General features: G+C 52.9%; 1 protein-coding gene across 1 annotated transcript; it reads left to right on the plus strand.

Annotated features, from left to right (window-relative positions):
* Positions 1–2,318: 2,318 nt before the first annotated feature.
* CNDP1 (carnosine dipeptidase 1) lies at positions 2,319–21,473 on the plus strand. Its single transcript, XM_015590785.2, has 12 exons — positions 2,319–2,330; positions 3,043–3,174; positions 5,117–5,266; positions 6,011–6,173; positions 6,872–6,960; positions 9,838–10,038; positions 12,553–12,637; positions 16,040–16,200; positions 17,170–17,334; positions 18,601–18,742; positions 20,391–20,538; positions 20,716–21,473. The coding sequence occupies exons 1-12, from the start codon at positions 2,319–2,321 to the stop codon at positions 20,783–20,785; spliced, it is 1,518 nt and encodes a 505-aa protein (XP_015446271.2). The 3' UTR covers positions 20,786–21,473.
* The last annotated feature ends 2,464 nt before the right edge of the window (positions 21,474–23,937 follow it).

A 23,937-nucleotide genomic window follows, 5' to 3' on the forward strand; every position in this document is an offset into this window, starting at 1 on the left:
GGGTCCTCGCGGGGGGTGGGGGGCTCCGCGGGAGCGCAGCCGCGTCGATGGGGAGAAGGACGAGGGATGGGTGGGGGTCGGGTGCACTGCAGAGGATGTGGACGTGACTTTTAGTCTTAAAAGTCAAGGGATTTCAGAATAAGACTCAGCGCAGGGCCACTTTGAATTGTTGCTCCAAATCTAAGAGCCACTAGCTGGAATGAACAGGAGCCTGGGCAGCATGCGGGTTTCCTCCCCGAGGCCGCAGGGGCGCTTATCCAGCTGGGCCGGGCTACCTGCCGCAGGTAGAAAACACCAAAACCAGGGCCTCCCTGCTCTGCCCCCTGACCCCTGACCCCCACCTTCGCCTTCCCGTTCTCCAGCATCTTTCTGCAAAGGCAAAAGCCAGGAAAAACCTTTCTAAATCTTCAGGTTTTTGTTGGGCCATTTAGTTCTAGGTCACGTGTGACTGTAACATAAGAAAACAGAGGAGGGACACGGGGACGGGGTGGGGGAACTGGAGAGGAGGGCGACACGGCGGGGACCCCGCCCGGGGCTCGCAGGCAGGATTAGTGCTGCAGCCCTCCGGTTTGTGGACTGTCTGCTCTTTGGGGGTGGGGGGGACCCCCAGGAGAGCGAAAGTGGAGTCCTGCAGGCCAGGAGCAATCCCTTAGGAGGGCGGGTCCTGGGTGTGCCATCCTGTCAGAAAGGGGTGGCTCCCCCCAAATCCCAACTATTCTTGGTCCTTATAATCGCTGTTTTCCTTCTTTTCTTGTGACTTCCTTTCCTTTAAAGTTCCCTTTTTACTTTCACTGGAGAGGCACACCAAACAACTTTCTAGCGGAAATTGAATGATTGAGAAATAGAAATAGCAGTTCGAATATTACTTTAGATGGATTGGCTGCTCCGAAGAGCCTTTCCTGGGCACCCAGAGCTTCCTCTTCCTGCCGCTGTGGATCTCCAGGGCTCGTTTCCTCCAGAATTATTTGCAGCCCCCGGGGCCTTGGCTCTGCCTCGCAGCTTAGGTCCCCGGCCTGATTCCTACGGGAAGTCTGCGGCCAAGGGGCTCAGGGACGGCTCTTTGGCGCCATCCAGTGGACGGAATTCGATTCGCTTATGACTGAGCTTGGCTCTTTTTACCTTGATTTTATCCACTACTTAGCTTCCTTTACAGACATTTTTCATACCCAATAATATATTTTTATCACTGAACGAGTGTTCAGAGATCCTTATCACTTTTATGTCAACTGTATTGCAATATAACTTACATACCTTACAATTCACCCATGTATTGTGTGCAATTAAATGTTTTTTACTATATTCAGAGTTGCACCATCATTGCCACAATCAACTTTAGAACCTTTTCATCATCAAAAAGAGCCCCCCTACTCACTAGCAGTCACTGCCCATTTTCCCCTAGTTCTGCCCATTCTAGGCGACCACCAGTCTACTCTCATCTCCCAGGATTACCTATTCTGGACATTTCATGGATGTGGCCTGATGCAATATGTAGTCTTTGGGCTCTGGTTCCTTTCACTTAGCATAGTGTTTTCAAGGCTCATTCGTGTGTGGCCTGTCTCAGCACTTCATTTCTTTCTTTTTATGGCCGAGTGAGACTCCATGTGTGTACACAGCACGCTTTGTTTATCCAGCCATCCACTGACGGATGTGTCGTCTCTACCTTTTGGCTCTGACGAATACGCTGCTGTAAACACCCACATATGAGTTTTCGTGGGCTTTCATTCCTCTCGAGTACATACCTAAGAGCAGAATTGTCAGGTCACGTGTTTCATCGCTGGCGGAACTGCCAGGCTGTTTTCCAAAGCGGTTGGAATTGTGTTTTCCCACCCGCACTGAATGGGGACCCCCGCACTGAATGGGGGTTCCCATATTCCCACCGTCACTTGCTGTTATCTGCCAGTTTGCTTTTACCCGAACTAGGAAGTATGAAGCGGGGTCTTAGTGTGCTTTGATTTGCATTTCCCTGATGGCTAATGAGGTCGAGCCCTCTTCATGTGCTTATTGTCCATTTGTATGTTTTCTCTGGAGAAATGTCCGTTCACATCCTTCGCCCATTTTTAACTTGGGTTCATTTGTCTTATATTATTGACGTGTAGAAGTTCTTTATGCTCTAGACACATGTCCTCACCTTGGCTCTGTTGTGCCTGGAACAGGGAAGAAGCAGCCTAAAAACATGGTTCTTTAAAGTAAGGCCTGTTTTCAAAACGCTGAAAACCCAGAAGGAAGAGCCTGTTTGAAAGAAGATGATGAGGTTGATTCTGAGCCTGGGGATGGTTTTCTGCTCCACTCCCAGCCTGGACCCACCGCAGGGGTGGAGGATGACGGGGAGGGTGCGGGGAGGAGGCCGGCGTCACGGGCAGGTCCCACATTACAGGTGAGGGACAGAGAGCCCCTCAGGGATAGGAGCAGAGCAGCCAGATGGAGGGAGGGCAGGCTGAGGAAGCCGTGGGCCAGGCACTCCCCGGGGGAGAGTGTGGCCGACAGTGTCCAAATGATCACCAGTCTTTCGATGTCCTTTGTCACAGCGTGGCTTCTAAGTTCCTTTTTAAAGCTCTCTAGCTCCGGCAGCCGGCAGGAGGAGACCCACAACACTGCAGAGAATTTTAGACGGTCCTTTCCGAATATTTTTTCTAGAAAAGCGGTGAATCGCACATAGAAAGTTTTACTTTCTCACACTTCTCTCTCTCAGCGATGTTGTCCTAACACAGCGTGTTGCGTTATGACGTAGAGGCTGACTCAACCTCCACAGGAAGCGAACCCACAGGAAAGACTGTTTTGTAGGAAAAAGTGGCACATGTTGTTTAAAGACAAGCTTGTTAACTTGGTTTCTGTTTTATTATGATTCTTTAGCATTGAAAATGAAGCGTCGGGGAAAGATAGAGCCCCAAATGTATTCCCTGTTCTATTACCTTTTGTGATGTTTAGTCCAAGTGTCTGGAAGCAGCTGTGTTAGATAACAAACTTTCTTCAAGTATTTGAGAGGTCAAAAGTCCAAAACCTGGTACTTGTTTTGACACGCCCCTCCCTGTCACCTGCTCGCAGGCGTCACCTGTCCTTTGGCTCCTGCTGCTGCTGTGGGGAGGCATGTCCGCTCCGTCCTCGCCCTCGCCGCCCGCCGGGCTCCTGGGGAGGGTATTCCGGTACATCGACCGCCATCAGGATGAGTTCGTGCAGGTAGGAAGAGCCGGACCGGGAAGCTGGCAGGGGGCGGCTTTCGGTGTCTACGTGAACGGTTCTTTGCTGGGACAGGTGGGGTTTTTCCTTGACCACTTAATCCCACATAAAATGCCACGACTCCTCATCGAATTACGATCGTAAGCATCGGTTGGAGTTTGGCAGGAGAGCCCTCACAGCCCTTCCTCCCGAAAGGGCGCTCTGTCCGCTTCCAGCCCATTCGGTGTGGGGATGGGCATCCGCTGAGCTCCCCTTTGCTCTGAACCACCCTCGGATCACCCGTCCTCCCCCTGCAGCGGCCCTTGCTGAGGTCTCGTTCACCCCCAAACTTGGCTGACACCCCCAGACACCCTGTCAGCGAGACCTGCTCTGTAGCAGCGTGGGCCTCAGCAGCAGCTTGAGGGCGCTGCCAAGTTCAGGGTCTCGTACTCCATGTGTGACGTGCACTCCGTCTCCTCCACGTGCACCCCGCCTCGCCGCTCGGAAGGCGGGGGCGGGAGATGGCGCTGGGGGCCCAGACCTGGGGTTCACCGCACAGTGCAGTTCTCCGGTTCTCTAGACGCCAGCTGGGCGTCCGCAGCGGGCTGCTCTGACTCTCTGGCTGTAGGGAGCGTCGCCCCCACCCCCACCGGTCAGCATGGGACACGGGGCATGACAATGTCATCTGACTGGCTATGAACGGACGCTCTCGCGTCCCCCTGCTCGGGTTGGGTCATTTGCTTGCCGAGCTCAGGGAAACACATGCGTTCGCCGGCATGTTATGTGATAAAGGGTATGATAAGGGATGCGGATGAGCAGCCAGATGCAGAGGTGCAGAGGGCGCGGTCTGGGAGGGTCTCGAACACAGGAACTTCTGCCCTGGGGGGGCCGGGGTGCTCCCCGCTCCCGTTCACCACCCAGAAGCTCTCTGAAGCCTGGACTCAGGGATGTCATGGCTGCTTCGTCACGTGGGCGTGACCGGTCACAAACTCTAGTGCCCTCCCCAGAGGCTGGGGACAGGGCTGAAAGTTCCACGCTTCTAACCACAGCGTGGTCTCCGGTGGCCGTCCCCCCTCCAGGAGCCCACCACAGTTTCCCCATTGGAAAAAAACGCGGCCTTAGCACCCAGGAAACCCCAAGAGAATTAGGGACTCCGTGTCAGGAAGGAGCCCGAGGCAGAGAGCAGGGGACTCAGGATGGTCCTGGCACCTTCATCGCTTAGGACGCCATGGACGTTTCTGGAGCTCTGGCCAAGAGCTGGGACAGAGACCGAAGCATGTACTTGCGACCGAGTCCCAGCTGCTCGCTCCCACACCCACAGTGCGAGGCCATCGCTCGCCTCCTGCAGGAGGGAGAGCTGAGGCTAAGCGTGTCAGGAATACACTCACGGTCACCCAGCTGCAATGGGCAGGGCCAGGTTTGGGAGCTCAGGTCATCTGCCTGCCCCCCTGAGGTTAAGCCTGAGGTGGTACCACCTAGCAGATCCTGGAGGAACAGGGAGGGGCTGACTCAAAACCTAAATGCAGGGAGTGGCTGGGCAGAGCCCCGCAGCCCAGCCCAGGCTACCCGGGATTAAATCGGTCTGGCCTGACCTACTCAGGCCGGAGGCCTCCAGGGCATCTGGGGGAAGCCATGGGTCCTGGTTGGCGGTGTCCGCCAGCCGCTGACAGTCCTAGTAACCAGAGTGTTGGACTGGGACCTGCCCTTTCTGCAACCCTGGTGGACCCACAGGGTCACAGGTCCAGGTTTTAGGAAGACGGCCTTCCGCCCAGCCCGCCCTGGCCTCTGCCTTCCTGGTTATGCCTGCAGCTTGTCTGCTGGTGACTCTGAACATCCCGTGTTTGCCAGCTTAGCCTTCGGGTCAAAGGCTGAGCTGGCAAACACGTGATGTTCAGAGTCGCCAGGGGATTCGGTGCCCACGATCCTTGTGTCGTGCTAACCACCTGCTCATCTCTCCTCGCAGACCCTTAGAGAGTGGGTGGCCATCGAGAGCGACTCGATCCAGCCTGTGCCCCGCCTCAGACAGGAGCTGCTCAGAATGATGACGCTGGCTGCGGACCAGCTCCGGTGCCTGGGTGCCAGCGTGGACTCCGTGGACATGGGCTCCCAGAAGGTGTGGGCGGTGCCCTCCCTCCCCCAATGAGCTGCCACTTCCTTGTGCGTCGGCCATGACCTCCCAAGATGGCCGCAGGACAGGGCTTGCCCGTGTCCTCAATCAAAATGCCCGTAATCTCGATGCCCAGTGACGATGACCAAGTCCTCCTGGTCCCAAACGAGGCCGTTGATGTGTCGTCATGTCATGACTTGGGGTGGAAGGGGGTGCAGTGGGGGTCACGGGCGAAGGCCGCCTTGTTTTGGGGGCCCCTGCCTGCACGGTTGATGTTCCTCTGAGACGGCCCTTTCCCTGAAGCTCAAATCCATCCTTCTGAACGGGTCCAGCCTCTCGTCAGCATCGTGGCCTATTGCTGCTGCTTTGTCGCAAACGGCGACCGTAAATCGTAGCGCCCGATGCTGCCAGGTCTGGCATAGACAAGCCTCCGAATGGTTTGTGTTTACCAGCGGCGCCCCCCTGATCTAAGCGAGTGGAGTCCGGGTCCACACCGCAGGGCGCCTTCAGTTGACTTTACCTCTTGTCAGTGTGCTTTTAAACAGGCTCTCTATTTTAATTACTTTTCGTGTTTTAATTAAAAGGGTCTCATGGTACCCATTTTAGAGCCGGGTAAAGATGATCAGAACGTTACGTGGGCTCTATAAGGATCCAGGGCTAGACACAGGACTGCTAACGTCATGTCTCTGAAGTTTCTGGAAGAACAAAATAGCATTTTTTAAAAACACGTGTTCCATTGTCCTCTCACAGCTGCCTGACGGTGACACTCTCCCGATGCCTCCTGTCCTCCTGGCGGAACTGGGGAGCGATCCACAGAAACCCACCGTGTGCTTCTACGGCCACGTGGATGTGCAGCCCGCGAGACAGGAAGACGGGTGGCTCACTGACCCTTACACGCTGACGGAAGTGGACGGTCAGTCACGTGCCCACACAGGAGCGGGCTCTTCTGTGGATAAGGGATTGTTCACAGGGTTTGCGAGCATAAGATGTGCCTTCTGCCCCAGGTCCTACTTGCCACTGAGAATGAACAGATGCTACTCGCCTGGTCTACGAGTTGGTCCAATGAGGCTGATTTCCTTTCTTTTCCTTTCGTTTGTTAAAGAAACTTTCGTGCCTGGCGTGAATTATTCCCTAGGGTGGGAGTCCCTGGGTGGCAAGGAAAGTAGCTATCTAGGTCACACGTTTTCTTTTTAAAGATACCAAATGTAACGTTCTTTCAAAGGAAGAGAAGAAGGAAGTTTAATGGAGATACACATACACCGTTTGGCACTCTTCTGCTAATTGTAAAATCTCAACACGAGAGGCTACGTCACATGACATTCTGCAGCAAATCCCCAGAATTTTTTTCAACGAACTGGATAAAATAGCTAATTAGTCTCCGGGACGAAGGAATCTGTGTATTTCCAATTAGCTGATATTTTCTGACTAGCTGATGGCCGTACTGTCTGTCCGTAAGAAGTCAGGCTTTGTGATTTCGGAGCATCCCGTGTGCCTGGAAACGCAGAAGGCACTGTGAAAGTGGCACCCGCAAAGCTACCGTGGTTTTTGCCTCGCTCAGCTTGGCGGAGGTATCCAGGCTTTTCTGAAAATTCTCCCCCCTCATTTTTAAAGGAAAACTTTACGGACGAGGAGCGACCGACAACAAAGGTCCTGTTTTGGCGTGGATCAATGCCGTGAGCGCCTTCCGAGCCTTGCAGGAAGTAAGTGGCCGGCGATGTCCGGGAGGGAGGGCGGTGACGATGTCACTGCAGGTGAGGGCCATGATGCTACAGGCAGCTGCTCCGGGCTCTGGGCTCCGGGCTCCGGGCTCCGGGTCGCTCCGCGCCCCAAGTTGTCCGCGGGACTCTGTTGGTTCCTCCTCCCAGCAGTCTCCCCAGGTGTGTGTCGCGATCACGCCCATCTTGCAGATGAGGAGGGTGAGGCTTGGGAAGGTTGGGGAACTTGCTCGAAGCCACCCAGCTGGCCCGGGGCGGTGGACGTGTCACCTTGAGCCCGTGCTGTTGATGACATAGAGAATGAAACACAACCCAAAAACGAGATGAGCCTGCGGCTGAGTTCGGGGCGCTGGGACTCGCCTCTCTTGCCTGTACTGCGGTTTACCTCCTCCTCACAAAGTCTGGTGTTACTGAAGCAGACGGACACACACGTCCAGAAAGTGCGTTAGCTGCGCTGCCGGGGACCGAGCTAGGAGGCTCGGTACGGGACATGCTGTCTGAACCCTCAGGTCTCTCGGGGCCCGGGATTCCGTGCTGTAACCACGAGGGTGTTGGTTTGGTGGCGGCTTCCTGGCCCTGCATTTATCTGATGACACGGTTCCGTTTCACGCAGCGACGGCCCACCAGTGGGGGAGCTTGAGGGGCCTGGGCCGTGGCTCCCCTCCAAGGGTTCTGTGGGGCGAACCTTAGGAATGTAGGGCCTCACTGCTGGCCCCCTCCTCGCGAGCACGGCGCACATGAATGCAGGGCTTTTAATCACGACAGCTTTGGAGGTTCGAGGTCGGGGTTCCTCCCTGCTGCTCTCCATCCGGCCTCTTCCAGGGAGAGCCTGGGGACTGAAGGGCCGGTCTCCAGGGGCCATCTCTGTAAGAAACACAATGCCACGGGGAGCACCCCCGCCCGGGCCCCAGGCTCAGCCGCTCGGTGGCGCCTGTCCCAAACCCTGTCCATCAGCGCTCAGCCAAGTTTGTGGCACCTTTGCTTGGAGGTGATTTCATCAGGGGGCAGGGGCTTCTCTTTTGTGAGCTTATTTTCTCCTGAGACATAAGCAGAAGAAAGGGGTTTAAGTGCTAAACGTAGCCGCTTTATTTCACGGAGAAAGAAAGACAAGCTCACTAAGTCTAAACGTAGCACTTCCCTGGCTGGGTCCCCTGACCACTGCAGAGCTGTCCCCTGATGCTGGACGCTCACGCTGGGAAGGCCCGGACGTTTCGCGGGGCCTGCTCACGCTCTCTCTGCTTTCTTTCCCTCAGCCTCTTTCCTCCCTCTCTCTCTCCCTCTCTCTGGTTTTCTCCTCTCTTTCTTAAAAGGAGGAAGGCGATATTTATAAGAAAGTTCCCATACGAAGCTCGAAATCTGCTTTGCTTTTAAATTTCGACTCCGAAACTTGTAGAATTACAAATAAAACATAAGAAATAGTCATTGCCCTGGGACGGGTCGGCGGCTGCTAAACCTTGTTTTCCTCATCTGTGGGCTGGGAGTGACCGTCTCTCCCGCTGGGCTGTCGGGGGCATTGCGTGAGGTGACATACTGAGGTCCCCCGCCCTCCGTGCCCGCGTGCGCCCGGCCCTCTGTGAGCGAGCACTCAGGCTCCCGTGCAGATCACCAAACGCACACCACCTCACGGGGCTGTCTCCTCGCGAGGCGGAGCGGGAACCGGTGCCCACGCTGGACAGATGGAGAGGTGAGCTGCCCAGCAGTGGAATGGCTTCTCCCAGGTCCCTTGGGTGCCAAGGGACAGAGCCGAAACCAAAAGCCGGGCCTGGCTGCCGGTGTGCCCTCCCACACTCAGCAGCCCTTGGCTTGTTTTTTATTAATCACGCTTTGCCAGAACATCCTTAGGCTTTCCGGCTGCTTCTCAGCACTCATTTGCTAGTTAAATGTTAATAAAGAGCTGTCACATATTGAGATTTCAGAATTTTAGCTCGGCTTCCTAAGACGCATAGAAATGTATGCAAGTGATACGTTTGAACAAACCCTTAGCCCAATGTGCCCTTAACCAAGTGACTGACCAAAGGCCACGTTTTCGAATCCCTAACCCTTCCCTCGTCCCACCTTCGCTGACCTTTGGCTGGTCGGTCCTGCTCATTAGAACCGAGTAGAATATTTGCGCTGTTGTTTGTCTGCGTATGATCGCTTTTAGAGTCCCCTGCGTGTGTCTTCTGCGTGTGACTTCAACCTCTCCTCTTCATGTGACTCCCAGAGAGATGAAGTTATAAATTACAGAGATACAATGAGATCAAAACCGAATGGGGGGAAAGGTGCATTGTAAAAATTTAAAGGGGCTACTTTGTGCCCTTATGTTAACTAGAGAAAAGCTCGAGCTCCATGTAGCTGCACGATCAAAGTCTTTGAATAAGTTAAAAGGCAGATTGAACCTGTAGCTGAAAAATAACAGATACTTGAAATAAAAATTATCCTGGGGCTTAAACATTAGACAGTCTTTCAAAGGAAAGAGTTCTCATTTATCATGCTGGGAATTACAAGGACAGAAAAGAGGTTGTAATTGAGTAACCTTTCTTGAAAAATCCCTTTTGGGGGGCAGGCAGACGTGCCTCTCCCTGGCAGCCCAGCAGCGCTCTGTAGTGCGGGTGTCGAATTCCTTCCCCAAGCCCTTTGTCAGCGTTAAATCGGTGGGTCATGCTGCACATACCTCGAATCCTCCTTCGCCATCTCAGTTAAAGCTCCTTCGCCGTAGCTGCACAGAGCTGGTGGGAACGCGGATAATCCACACGCTGAACACATGTCACAGCCTGACGTATTGATGTGAAATGCACACCGACCCTGGGTGGTAAAAGGTGGGTGGGCAAGTGGCGTGACCTCCAGACACAATGGTTTGTTCCGTTAACTTGCTCCCCCCAGGACATGCCCGTGAATGTCAAGTTCATTGTTGAAGGGATGGAGGAAGCGGGCTCTCCCGCCCTGGAGGAGCTCGTCCGAAGGGAAAAGGACCGGTTCTTCTCCAGCGTGGACTACATCGTCATCTCGGACAATCTGTGGATCAGCCCGAGGAAGCCGGCCCTCATATATGGGACACGCGGGAACAGCTACTTCACCGTGGAGGTACCGGCAAACCTGGGGGTCTGCAGGGAGGAAGCGTCCTGGGGTCCGAGCGGAAGGGAGCAAGCTCTCCCGAGAGCCCGGGTCCGCCCTGGTGCTGGACGTGCGGCCCGGGGGACTGCAGAGCTCTTGGCCCTGGGGTGGGGGCGCAAGCCGCCTCCCGCACTGTGAGCGGATGTGCCTCATGCCTTTTTCTGGGAGGAGGATTCAGAGGGGTTGTGACCCACAGGCCAGAAGTTTAGGACCTGCAGCCGTGGGGTCTGGTTGCGAGGACAGCAGCCCCTGGGGGTGAGGACACTGCCTCTTGGGTGACAGGACCCGCTCGATGGCGCCTGGGCAGCAAGAAGAGGGCACCATGCTGCCCAGGCCCGCGTCTGACTTGGCTCATGGACGCACACGCGGCCCCGTGCAGGGCCCTTGACCTCAGGGCCTCGTCCCCGCCCACGAAGAGCAGAACGCACAGCGATCCCGCCCCAGGGCCTCGTTCGGGCGGGTCTGGCGTGCAGTCCAGTCCGGCTCCTTGTCCTTGTCTGCCAGTGGGACGGCCTGTGATGCAGCACACAGGGCAGCTTCAGAGCGCCCCTCCCCGGGAGAGCAGAGGCTCCTTAGCCGCTCGCTCGTCCCCTCATGTGACAATGCGCCCGCCGATGTCACGTGCCCTGTCCACCCCACCCCCCCCGCAGCGAGGCCCGGTGGGCAGACAGGATGACGCGCTCGCGTCCGTGTGTTCCTGAGCGCCAGCGTGAGTCGGTGTTTGCCACACGGGGTGGTGCTGCGTGCCGGGGGTGCCGCCCCTGCTCGCGAGGAGTTTACGGCCAGGGGACATGGATGCTTAGAGAGGTGACCTGGGTGGGAGAGCGGGCGGGGAGCAGCCACGGTCCCCGTAGAAACCTCACTCAGGCACCGTGGAGGTGGGAAGGACGAGGCTGGATAGCGGCTGAGGGAGGGTGGGGTCAGGGCACCTCGAGGGGCAGTAGGAAAGCTGGGGGGAGGGTGAGAACAGGCACCGAGGGGTTGGGGGTGGGATCCTGAGCCCAGTGAAGGAATTCGCCTCTTCCACGAGGGCGCAGGGTGGTGGCGGGTGCCAGACACGGTCAGAGAGGTGACCGCTGTGCCCCTGTAGCTGGCCTCTGTTTTTTCTGCGTAGGACGGAGGCTGAGTAAGTGATGGTGAGAGAATGGACTAGAGCGTGAAGAAGAGGTGTCAGGCAGGGTTAGGGGTGCAGAGTCACCTGGCCATGCGGGTGGATGACTTTGTTCGGCCGTGCTCAGCAGCCAGGGATGGAGACGGCCTAAGTGGGCAGGGTTGGTCCAGCATCGCCATTATGCCAGATGGTGTGATGGAGGAAGACGTTGACCACAGAGAGGCCAAAGTGATAAACGATGACATTCAGGTCGAACGGGGTGGGGGAGAGGGGGCCAGCAGGTGGGGACACCTCGGATCGTTCCGGGACTGGCCGTCTTGATGAGGCCAAGAGCAAGTGGAGTGCGGGATGGTGACCAGACAGCCGGGAGGGGAGGAGGCGTGACCAGGGGTGGGGTAGGGCACCTCGTGGCTTCGGTGGGGGGGGTCTGCAAACTCCTAAGTCCTTCGTTAGTGTTACTGCTAATAAAATGAAGGCCTTAAGCTAAAGCAACTGAACAGAAGGTTCATCTGGCAGCCGCGGGGAAAGATTGCGGGGGGCAGGGGGTGATGAATCGGAGGGACAATTGAAAAAATCTCCTCAGACCTTGGTAACAGCTTGGGCATGGCGTGTGTAGGAGAAATCCAAGCTCACTTGAAGATGGCAGATTTACAGGCCTGGGACTTCCCTTGTTCTGGAAACGGGCACGCCTGCAGGAGGTCATCGTAGGAGAAGATGTTGAGTTAACTTCGAGACCCGAATTTCAGAACGTGGGAGCGCACCAAAGCGTCATGCACCATAAGCGATCAAAACATGCAGCCCAGCGAGCAGGCAGCAGGCAGACCGCCGGGGGTGACGTTTAAGAGCGTGGAGGTTGTCGATGAAGTCCAGGGCGTTAGTGCCCAGCGCTCCGCGTGTGGAGGGAGGATGCACCCAGATTTTGCTGTCAGGTGGGAGACAGAATCAGCTGTCAGAGGAGACGTACACAGACCTGTCCTGCAGGCCAGAGAGGGAGGAGAGAAGCGAGTTTCTCAGAAACCACGGGAGGAGAACCTTTCTAGGAGGAAGGTGAGCGACAGATGGGGTGGATCCAGGAGCAAGATGACTGCAGACCGTCAGGGATCTGGCGATCTTGGAGAGAGCCGTGTTTGTGGAATCAGTGGGCGCCGACGTCAGATTCGAGGGAGTCAGGACACAGTGGGGGATGCAGACGTGGGAGGCGTGGACGTGTCAGGTCCCTTGGCTGGAAAGCGTGAGGAGGCGTGTCCGCTCCCCTCCAGCCCCCGCCACCGCGTCCTGAAGGACGTCTCTCAGGCGTGTTTACCACGACCCGAGAGCTATCGTTGAAGCAACATCAGCGGCGAGCACCTGTCTCCTCCTTACCTGTCTTGCAGGTGAAATGCAGAGATCAAGATTTTCACTCGGGAACCTTTGGCGGCATCCTCAATGAGCCGATGGCGGATCTGGTCGCTCTTCTTGGTAATGTCTTACTTCATCTCACTTCTCAGACATCAGGGAATCTGCTCAGATACAGTTTTAGTCGACTCAGTGTGTCTCTCCTCCCTTGGTTTCCAAGCCAGCACTGAATAAGGTCCTAGTAGAATTAAAAACACGTTCCGAGCCTCCCCTGCCCTTGGCTAGATGGGCCTTAGGCTGATTAAGTCCACATTATTCCTTTTTGTGAACCAAAACTCTTCTGAATTTGCCCCCTTTCCTTTTGCTGGATTCTGTGACACATCTGGCCAGACTCAGGGACAACAGCATAGCACCGAGAGCCTTCTGGAGAAGCATTCAGAGCATGTGCCAGATATGCCAATGCCACGCGGCTTCCTTTCAGCAGGTTGCTGTGGCCCCAGGTGGCACAGAGACTCCAACGAGCTTGCTTGTCACCCCTGCTCCTGACTTCCTGGAGAGTGCCTGGTGTGTGCAAGCAGAAGCGGGGTGTGTGTGTGTGTGTGTGTGTGTGTGTGTGTGTGTGTGTGTGTCCAGGGAGCCCGTCTGCCTGCGTCCTGTCACCTGTGGCTCTCGCCTGTGTCGGGGCTGCCCCGCAGCTGGGGCAGGTCCCCAGGAACCGAAGGGAGCTTCCTCTTCAGGCAGCCCCCCCTTCCTGCGGGAGCCCTCCCACAGTCCCGGCAGGACTCATAATTTGGTGTTTTTTTTTAAAAAAAAAAGGTTCTCAGGCTACATAAGCTTTAGACACCATAATATCTGTCTCACGTGGCACAAAGGGCACCTTTATACAAATTTTCCAACGTGTCCTTTGGGGGCAGACAAACTGCCGTAAAGCATGCCCAAAAAAATCATTCACCAGGAGTCTCCCCTGTTTCCGTGTCAACACACTCTGCCTCGGCCCTTCTCGCCTGCATCCGCTTGGCCTTGGCAGCCTCAGACAGAGCACGGTCGGCCCACCTGGCCCAGCGGCTGGGAGGTCACGTCAGGGACTTCAGCGTCATCTTAGTGGTAGAGCTTCCTGTTCCTTTATTCCCCAGAGTAAAGAATGGAATCTGCCTATCATCTGTCATCTGTCCACCTATCTGTCACCTCTATCATCTATCTATTGTGTCATCTATCATCAACCTATTCTATCAATCATCCGTCTTTTTTGTCTACCTATCCTGTCATCTGTCTATTCAATCATCTGTCTACTTATCTATCATACACCCAGTCTGTCTATCATCTCTATTCTCCTATGGCCTTCTAGTTTTCATAAAGTATAACTCTTGGACAGTATTTCCCATGCTTGACAATTTCAGACAGACTACAACAAGCCTTTTTCCTTTAAAGTATTTCACTTGTTTCCAGAAGAATTCAGATAGCATGCAACTGATTTTTTTTTTTTTTTTGAAAAAAGGTCAATTTCTACTTTATCAGAACTAATTTTCTCGTCCCTAGGAATGGCATCTTCACACCTTTACAGTGCATTTCGATTTACCCCAAGTGTGGCTGCTGCCTGCATCTTTCTAGACTGTGGTTTCACCCAGGCATAACATTCTGTGTAGCCCCACAAATTTAAATCACTCTGCTAGGAAAAGTCAGATCAGAATCATGAATGGAATGAAAAGCACTTTCTTTAGTTATGAAACGAATCAGATAATGAATCCATGACAAGGTGATTCTGGGTTGTACCCACTGTGGTTTTCATCTGCTTCGTACAAATGCAGGACGTAGGGCTGAAGGCTCTGTGAGCACCGGTGCATCGCACCTGGTTGTTGGACACCTGCTATGTTCCAGGCATTGGATGAACATGGAGATGTGACAATGTGTAAGACCCCACCTTCCGTCTGTGAGGGCACTGTCTCTGACCACGCAAGGCTAGCTAACAAGTGTGACCCCACAGGAGAGGACCAACAGGTGGCTTGGCTCTGTGTAGAGCCCCCCCCCCCACAAAAAAACACCCTACAAATCTACAGGGATGGCAGTGACCCGTAACGAGCTTCCCAGCGCTTGGAGACGATCTTAGGAGGAGGAGCCCTGAGGGTTGGGGCCAGGCGGCCACTCTGAAGGGGAGACAGCAGGAGGAGAGCAAGGTTCTGGTTCTCGCCCGCATCCTGTGGTGGCCCCTCCGCTGGTCTCCTGGGACTTCACCCGGGCTGCTATAACTGTACTCTGGGGACCGCAGAGTGGACTAGGGGTGCAGCACCAGCCCCCGCAGTCCTGAGTTATGGGAGTTCCCTCATTTAGCCCAATAAAGTAGATCACATACTGGATAAATGATACAAACCCCTGAGTAATTCGAGTCGAAAAGCCAGCTGGTCACCGAGTGACCGGGGCTGGCTCTCGGTGCGGCGCGCAGTCTACCCCGTCACCATGATCGAGGTCAGAATGAAACCTGAGCCCACCACCAATAGAATCACTCAGTGCCCCCTGTAGGGTATGTCCCCAAACTGCTCTTCTTGTGGGCAAGGATGGCGCTGCGTGTCGGCCCACGGCTATTTCTTTACCCGTGCTTCGTAGCTGTCGACTTTAATGGGAAGATGCATTAGCACTCCACGCTAATCTTCCGGCGTTGTCAAGTTATAGCCACATTCGGAATGTGGAGCATATGTTTATGAGGTGTCTTCACTGGATCAAAAGCCCCCAGATGGATCGAGGGGGAATTTTGCCCCCTGGAGACAGATTTCATCATTTACGTCAGTCTACTTGCTGGTTGCGCTGCATCTTTGTTAAGTGCTTTCTCAAGCTACCGAGCAGTGCTTACTAAATCCCAAATCTGCTTCTTTTATAGATGTTCTTTGATGATTTCTATCCCCCATTCTTACTAATCCCAAAAGTCTTTCACAAAGAACAGACTAGTCCACCTGCTTATCACTACGGAGGCTCCCGTGGTCACGATGTATATGGCACAGACTAGACCCCAAAGATAATATGCTTTTGATCAAAAATGAGTATTTATTATATTATTACGGGGTGTAGGGGGATAGGAGTTGATAAGGAACGATGGTTTTCCGTTTCTCAGGCCTGTATGTGTGTATATGCACATACGTATGTAGAGCTTTTCATAAGGAACACGTTACTTTTTAACTCGGGATAAGATAAACTCAGACCGAGAGCCCTACTTACCGCCTAAAGGGAGCGTCTGAGTGTGACTCAGGTAGGTCACAGCCAGACTACTTGTCTGCAGCTCCGGGTTTTCACCCCTTCGCTGCCAAGGCGGACATTAAGTCAGGTTGGACGCAGCCCATGTCCGCCTGGTGACCGGCTCCTTCCCACGACCATTACCTCTAGGAAGTGAACTGCCGCCGGTGGCTCTGCCAGGGGGACCGGAGCCGGTCACCAGGCCTGCTGCGACCCCGAGAGGGTCACCCAGGGCCTGCTCCAGGGCCAGCCCCTCAGCACGCTCGTGACGCCTGCCCGGCCTGGCTTCCCGTATGTGTCGTGCAGGTAGCCTCGTGGACGCGTCTGGTCGCATTCTGGTTCCGGGGATCTATGACCACGTGGCCCCTGTGACAGACAAGGAGAGAGAGGCGTACGAAGCCATCGACCTGGACCTGGAAGAGTACCGGAGCAGCAGCCGGGTCGAGAAGTTTCTGTTTGACACCAAGGTATGGCCGCAGTCGGTGGGTATCTGAGAGGCAGGAGGGCACTCCGTCGCCCGTGCTGCGGCTCTGCGTGTCTCGGGGCCGAAAGCCGTGGTTAACTCGGAGGCTGAGCTCACCTCCAGGGCCTCTCCCCCCGCTTCCTGGGGCTGTGCCAGGCAGGTGCTCGTTCCCAGCCCTGCTTCTCCAAATCGACGTGTCAGACTCATCCCGTGCCACGGAGCCGGGCTTCCTGTCTGTTTACAGATGAACAGTCTGCAATGATCCCAGCTCCCAGACCCCTAATTGCTCATTCTTCTCGATAGAACCAAGACCCTCAGGGGCCGCTCTGTAAGTGGCTGCATCGCTGCTCCCGTGTAGTAGTAACCCCGGAGCCGCGCGCTTTCATTCGAGGCGAGTCGAGATGTTTTTCTTCCTCTCCTTTACTCCTTTTCTGTACCTGTTGTGGTGTCTGCGAGCTGTGGCTGGTTCCTCGGGGACCGGCCAGAATGGGAGCATCATGCCGACCAGAGCGGTAGCGCTTATTATTCTGACGTCTGTCTCCTCCCTCGGGCTAGCTCTGCAGTGTCCACAAGGAAGAAAAGTGGCTCAAACCTCTGTAACATCCTTTGACACCTTCTGAAAAACAGAATGCATTTAGTGCACAGGTTGTCACTGCAATGACTGGGGACGGAAGTTTACCGCTGGACTTAAATTTCTGAACGGGCCCCTTTGTCATCTGTCAACTGCAGACAGAGCTCGGGCGACCAGGGACCCTGGTCCATGGGAGCGGCTTGGGCAGGTGACTGCTTCACAGGACCCCACGTCCTGAGGGAAAGTCCACTTGTTAGTCCAGACACATCTAAGTAAGGTGATAATTAACTTGTCATGCACGCTGCTGCAGATGTACGGGGAGTGGCGATACAAACAACCCATTGTAACTGGGTTTTAATTGAACATTCTTGTATATGACAACAGAGTTTTGTTTTAATTCAGGAGGAAATTCTAATGCACCTGTGGAGGTACCCCTCCCTTTCCATTCACGGGATCGAGGGCGCGTTTGACGAGCCTGGAGCTAAAACAGTCATCCCTGGCCGAGTTATAGGAAAATTTTCCATCCGTCTAGTCCCTCACATGAACATACCTGTGGTGGAAAAACAGGTAAGAAACGTGCATTGTTCTTCTGCCTAGCAGCGCCATTCCTGAGAGCCACATGACACAGTTTAGCGAGCAATTCAGTTGTTGGCATCGAAGTACCATTTTTCCCCCCAGTACAAAAGGGACTAGAACAAACGTCAAAAAACCAACATAATTTTTGACCGGTAGAAATCTCTTCCCTCAATTATATCTCAGGTAGATCACCATTTGGAGTTGGAGTGATGGGAAATTTAAAGAAAGAAAATGGTAGACGTAAAGGCAAGATCGGCTTGGTACACAGACGGAGTTGACTTCCTACGGTTGGACTGAGCCGGAAAATCTCAAACCCCAATCATTAATTTGTCCAGATGTGTGAAACGAATACTCGGATAGCAGACATTTTAATGAAAACGTCGTCTGGAAGGAGTTATGTGTCTAAATCATCCACCTCTCATCAGTGTGCCTCGGGTTTAGCAGAAGGTCGACTGAGTGAATGAGCTCAAGAAACATCTCATCCCAACCCTCAGCAACCCATCGTCCTCTTTTACTGTCTTCTAAGTGCTGATTACGTTCTAAAATCCCCTCCCGCCCCCCCACTCGCCCTCTCTGCCCTCCCCTGCCCCTCCCTCACAGGGAGTATTGTCCCTCTCAGACACGCAGGACCTTGTCCGCCGTGCTCACAGCAATAGCCCCAGCCCCTGGAACAGTTCTTGCCACATGACAGGGGTTCAGTAAATGCTTGCTTGCTGAAGGAACGAACGGAAGAAACTTAGCCACGGAGAAAAGAGAAGCATGCTGACAGCGAGGCTCCCACAGCTCGGGGTGGAATCGCCCCCAATTTTCATAAGTTTCTAAATGCTTAATGTTCCCAAAATAGCCACTAAGGTACTCCTAGTCCAAAAAGAGAGAGTCAAATCGAGAAGTTGTATTATGTGTCACAGTCACCGAGGATTCATAATATTCATTCTACTCATGTTATCTGTAATGTCATTCAATGTCATAATTGACGAAATTCATAATAAACAAACGGTAGCGGTCGGGGGCAGGACGGGGGCTGGAGGGTCTAGGGGCCGCAGGGGAGTGAGATCAGGGGCTCGCCCCCTGAGGGAAGCTGTCAGTCCCGCAGACCCGCTCCCTCCTGTCAGCCCTCTTGTTGGAACCAAGGTCAAATCACAGTGCTGGGGGTGTTGGGCTGGGCTCTCCGTGTATCTTGAGGACAGACGACTACGTATCATCATCTGAGAGAGTAACTCAAGTTTTCTCTTACAATTTGAAAACGTCGCCTTTTAGGTAAAGCAGCATCTCCAGCAGATATTCTCCAAAAGAAATTCTTCCAACCAGATGGCCATTTCAAGGACACTAGGACTGCACCCATGGGTCGCAGACGTTAAAGAGCATCAGTATCGTGCGGCGAAAAGAGCCATCAAAACAGGTGGGACTCTAATGGGTTCGACTTGCCAGTTTCCTTGGATCCAAGGGGTGGTGCCCGGGGCGGGGCGGTGGATGGAGCAGACACATTTAAAACTGCGGTGTGGACTCTTAGACGGGCTGTCGTACCTAGTGTAGACGGGGAAAGGCTCTTTATGCACACTCTCAGGAACGTGGCCTCTCTCTCCCTCAAAACGGCCTGTACCGTGCGCACCCTGCTTCTTGTGACGAGAGGAATGCTAAAATGCCTACGTGACGAGATGGAGTGAGGTGAATGACATAGGCGTTGTTTATTTCTGGAATTTTCCACTTAATATTTTCAGACCGTGGTTGCCTGTGGGTAACCGAAAGGACGGAAAGTGAGACCGTAGGTAAGGGTGGGGCTGCTGCATTACAGATGAGGTCGTCGAGGTCGTCGAGGTCGTCCGCCACACCGCTAATAACGCAGAGCTGGCCCAGACCTGCCGGGGGCAGTAACCCTCAGGGGACTCAGACAGGAGACAGAGGACAAGCCCAGGGCTTGGAGCTTACTTCCTCCCAGTTAGGGCAGTATTCTACCAGTAAAGTTTGGGAATGAAGGAAAGAGGGAGGGAAGTTAGACGGGTAAATGTAATGGCAGCGGAAGGGAGACGTGTGGCTGAAATATCAAGTTCAAGGATAAAGACCTGCAATACTCTTGGAGGAACGCCTAAGGCCCCTTTGGTCTGTTTGTGTGCTAAACCACTTCAGCTCACAGAGTGCACCGTCTTTAGTCACATGACACCTTCTTTGTGGATACTATGTGGCGCCTTCTCTTCTCTGTCTGTATTTTTCATTCCCACTCTATCTATCACTGACAACTTTTTCTCTAGCCTAGAAGGTTTCAACTCACCTCCGTCTAGACCCTAGGATATCAGTTAAACTATCTCATGGGGTATATTGAAAGTTGAATAGAAACATGGAGACATTCGGGGGATAGTTGACTATAGCTATGTATTTACATATTGGTTACAAAATATCAAAAATGAAAACAAAAACAAAAATACAAAAAAACACAAAGTCTCACTTTCCTAATGTATCTTGTGGTACTTTGCCAAAAGTGCATGACCTCTTCCAATTATGAAAAAGCATCAGACAGACCCAAACTGAGAGACATTTCACTTAACAACTGATGGGTACCCTTCAAGAGGGTCAAGGATGTGAAAGGTAAGACCGAGAAGCTGTCACAGACGAGAGGAGACTAAGAAGCAACGACAAAATACAGTGTGGGAGCCTGGACTGGATCACGGCAGAGAAAAACGGGAAAGAATCATGAAGTTCAAAGAAAGCCTGAGCTGAGTTAACAATATTATTCCATTTTTAACTTCCTATTCTTGATAATTATGCCAGCATTATATAAGATGTTACCATTAGGGAAGGAGGAGTCAAGGGTACGTGGGAACTCTGTACTATTTTTGCAAGTTTTCTATAAGTCTGAAATTAGTTCAAAATAAAAATTTTGCTTAAAAATATTTTTTAAAAGGCAATCACAGCTTTCTTGACTCTGTCGACGATTTTCGAGTATCAGCTGCATGATAGCAAGACGCGTGCTTCCCCAGGCGCCGCATGTCGTGGTGATTGCTGGGGCTGTCCTGGCATCGTCCCATTCAGACGCCTTCTCTTCCGTGTTTCAGTGTTTGGAACAGAGCCAGATATGATCCGGGATGGATCGACCATACCGATTGCCAAGATATTCCAGGACGTCATCCAGAAGAGTGTGCTGATGCTCCCGCTGGGCGCCGTGGATGACGGCGAGCACTCTCAGAACGAGAAGATCAACAGGTAGGGGTTTCCCTGGGGGCTGAGCCCCCACTGCCCAAACCCCAGCGACTCCGCACCTACATGCCACATACTGTAGACTGCATTCATGTCATCGAACCTTCCTGTTTAAATAGTAGGCGAGTTTTCCTCCATCACTTATGTAGAAATAACTGTGTTTCTTTTCACTTCTTTTGTTAGGTGGAATTACATAGAGGGATCCAAATTATTCGCTGCCTTTTTCCTAGAGATGGCTAAGCTGCACCAATAATGGTCAGACCCTTCCAGCTTAGTCTGACCCGCTGACAGACCCCCTCCCATGCCCCTGCACAGGGATTGAATCTAAATGGCCAGAGAAGTTTGGTCCAGGATACAATGTTTTCCCTCCCATTTAAAATATCTTCGGACATTTGGACTGGTTATAAGATACTTTAAAGGTACAGCCAATTGAAACGGCTTCTAAAGTCACTGCCACCTTCAACACCTTGATGACCCCACGCTCTGCTGCAGTAGCCCCCGACCGCACTTATTCTGTCCTTCGGGCACAAGGACAATTCCTCAATTAGCCTGTCCCCTGGCAATCTGATTGGCGTAGTCGCTCTAGCTTGCTTTCTGGGTCCGGAGGCGCTCGGGACACGTAATCAATCACTCCCTCCCACGACTGCCCGTGCTCACATCACCCCTGCTTTCCCCACGTCTTCCTCGAATCTTACTAACAAAAATGCTGGGCCCCTCCACAGATCTCCATGCTCGCCCCGTGGGCTCACCTTGAGCGGGGCATGACGCCACGTTAACCTCTTGCTTCCCCTTCATTTATTTTTCCTGCTTCTGAAAAATCCCGAAACGGAAATGGTCCATATTCACAGCCCCGTGCCACCAGGGGATTGCTTGTGCGAAGACGAGGACGTTCTTATTCCAAGCCTCTTTAGCTCTGCAGTGATAAACGCCCACCGACCTCCGCCGCTACGAAGACGGAGGACTTTCTTACTCCAGGCCTCTTTAGCTCTGCAGAGATAAACGCCCACCGACCTCCCCCGCTCCCGCTTCCTGTCCTTCCTTCCTCCCTGTGAGCGAAGGCGCGCTCTCCCTCCCTCCCTCCCTCTCTCTCTCTCTCTCGAAGCAATGTCATTAGATCCAGTGTGGCAGGGATTCAAATCTCTCTCTCTCTCTCTCTCTCTCTCTCCCCCCAACATCTGCGCCCATGTAAATTCACCAGGGCAGAATCAATCCTGATGGAATTTCGCTCAGCCCACTGGAATTTTACTCAATGATGGCATCTAAATTGCTCAAAGCTTTTAATAGCATCAGTGTTAGATAGAGAACTAATCAACCCTGACATCGGGAACACATTCTAAATTTAAAGCCATCAGCTGGCGCCACATTCGTTAATCATTTTAGTTAACCACCTTGTTTGCCTTGATTGGATTCGATGGTGTAAATAAACAAACAAGAATGTAATTTTTCTAAGTTGAGTGTATGTAAACAAATCAATTCAATCTTTATAAATGCATTAGCTAAATCACATTAATGGAGAAGAATTTAAGAGTTTATTAAAAATGTTTCTCTTATGATTCCAAATAAAAACAAAGTATAACACATCGTGTCTTCGAAGCCGTGTGGTCTGGAAATGTCCGTGTTAAACCTCGCTGCACCACATCTGAAATGGCTGGGCAGTGGGGCTGGCGATGCAGTTTACCCCGACTCTCGTCGCAGAAAGAGGACCCCCACGAGTCCTCAGCCGAGTAGGGGCGGCACGAAGGGGGTCTGCTCCCTGCTGCTAGAGAGTGACAAGCCCTGCTGGCGGAGAGTTGGCAGGTGCTTGATATTCTTTGCCATTAAGCTTGGTTCCTGCTTGTCGGGTTACGTTGAATCTTGTGACATTTTGGGTTTTGTGAGACCTGCCTGACATATTTGGCAGAGTTCCCAAGAACTGACTGTGCTAGAGGTTTATGATGCCAATTTATATTTTTAAAAGGTGTTCAGATTAGTCAATTAACAAAAGCTGGTCGTAAAGTATATTGTGACCACTTCTGAGCAAAGTGACATCAGTTTGACTGAGTCACTGAATAGTAAGATGTACTTGCTGATCGTCACTACCTTGAGACCTGCAGTGTCTTGGTTAGTGATTCAGCTGCCACCAGGCAAGCAAGGAGAATGAATGAGGTCGTCCAATCTGGGACGTTCTACCCCTGGGATGCCTGAGTCCACAGCGTGTGTCTTCCTGCCTCCCCCAGTCACCCCAGCTCTCGTAGGGGCCTCCGGGTTTTCTCCCAGGCCCCCAGCCACCTAGCTCTCCGGGTCCTGCTGCGACGTGGGAGCCGGGAGGGGACCATCTTCCATGTGGGGGCGCTCAGAGCGGTAAACCTACAGGGAGGCCGACTAATCAGCTTGAAGAACACTGAGAAGTTGAGAGTAGGGAAATTTAAATATTTGCTTAAAATTTTTTTTAAAGAGATATTTGCACATGGATAAAGATGATCGCCCGGTGGCCTTACTGGGGGTGTGCTGGGACACCATGACCAGGAGGGGACTTCGTTGTGACCGAGGAGGGTAACGTATCAGGTTTAGGAGTTAAGACTGTCGATCGGGTTCGGTAGATGCTCCTATGGAAAACACTGAGGACAGGGGTGTTTTTGGCTTCAGGCCGTACAACAGTGAACCGGTCTAGAAGCCTTATGCGCGTGCCCCGTGAGCGACACGCGTCGCCTGCCCTTGCGGCTCGAGGACGGTGTGGGCCCCGGACGCAGGGACCGAGCCTGTCCTCCTCCCGCTCCACGCGCTCAGCGCAGGGCACCCCGCCCTCGGCCTGTGTGTTAGTTTCAAGTCCGAATATTAATTGAACATCTAATAGCTAAAGAATTAAATAATGATTTGAGGTCTTTGATTATATCAGATGAAATAAGATACTCGTTTCTGTGATGCTGTGCCTATGGTTACAGCTACCCTAGTTATGTTAGCTATAATACCACTGCCTATGTGACAAGCAAAAAAATTTAAACCAAAGCCGACTACTTGTCCGTATTCCTTCTGTTCCTCCACTGACCAACTCTAACATCTGCATTCTGTTTTGTGGATTATATAACACATAAGAAAGATACTCTTCCTCCTCACTGTATTGGAAAGAACTTTCCTCTTTGGGATGCAAGCTCTGGGAGGCAGAGGCTCGGTTGGCTGGGTATATGCTACACTCTGCTCAGCTATCCAAAGGCTTAGTCAATTGACGACGTCCAAAAACAGAAATACAGGAGATTTTCTGAAACTAAGTGATGTTTCTTTTTTTTTTCCCCAGCATGATGCTGAAGAGAATGGATGATAGGTATAAAATAATGACTATAATTTCTTCGCAGTTATGGTGAGTAAATAAATGCTTCTGAGCTTTTAAAATTTGAGTAGATCAAAGAGAAAAAAGTTGCCATTACGTGG

The sequence above is a fragment of the Pteropus alecto genome, unplaced genomic scaffold (genome assembly GCF_000325575.1).
Source record: "Pteropus alecto unplaced genomic scaffold, ASM32557v1 scaffold14, whole genome shotgun sequence".
NCBI lineage: Eukaryota > Metazoa > Chordata > Mammalia > Chiroptera > Pteropodidae > Pteropus > Pteropus alecto.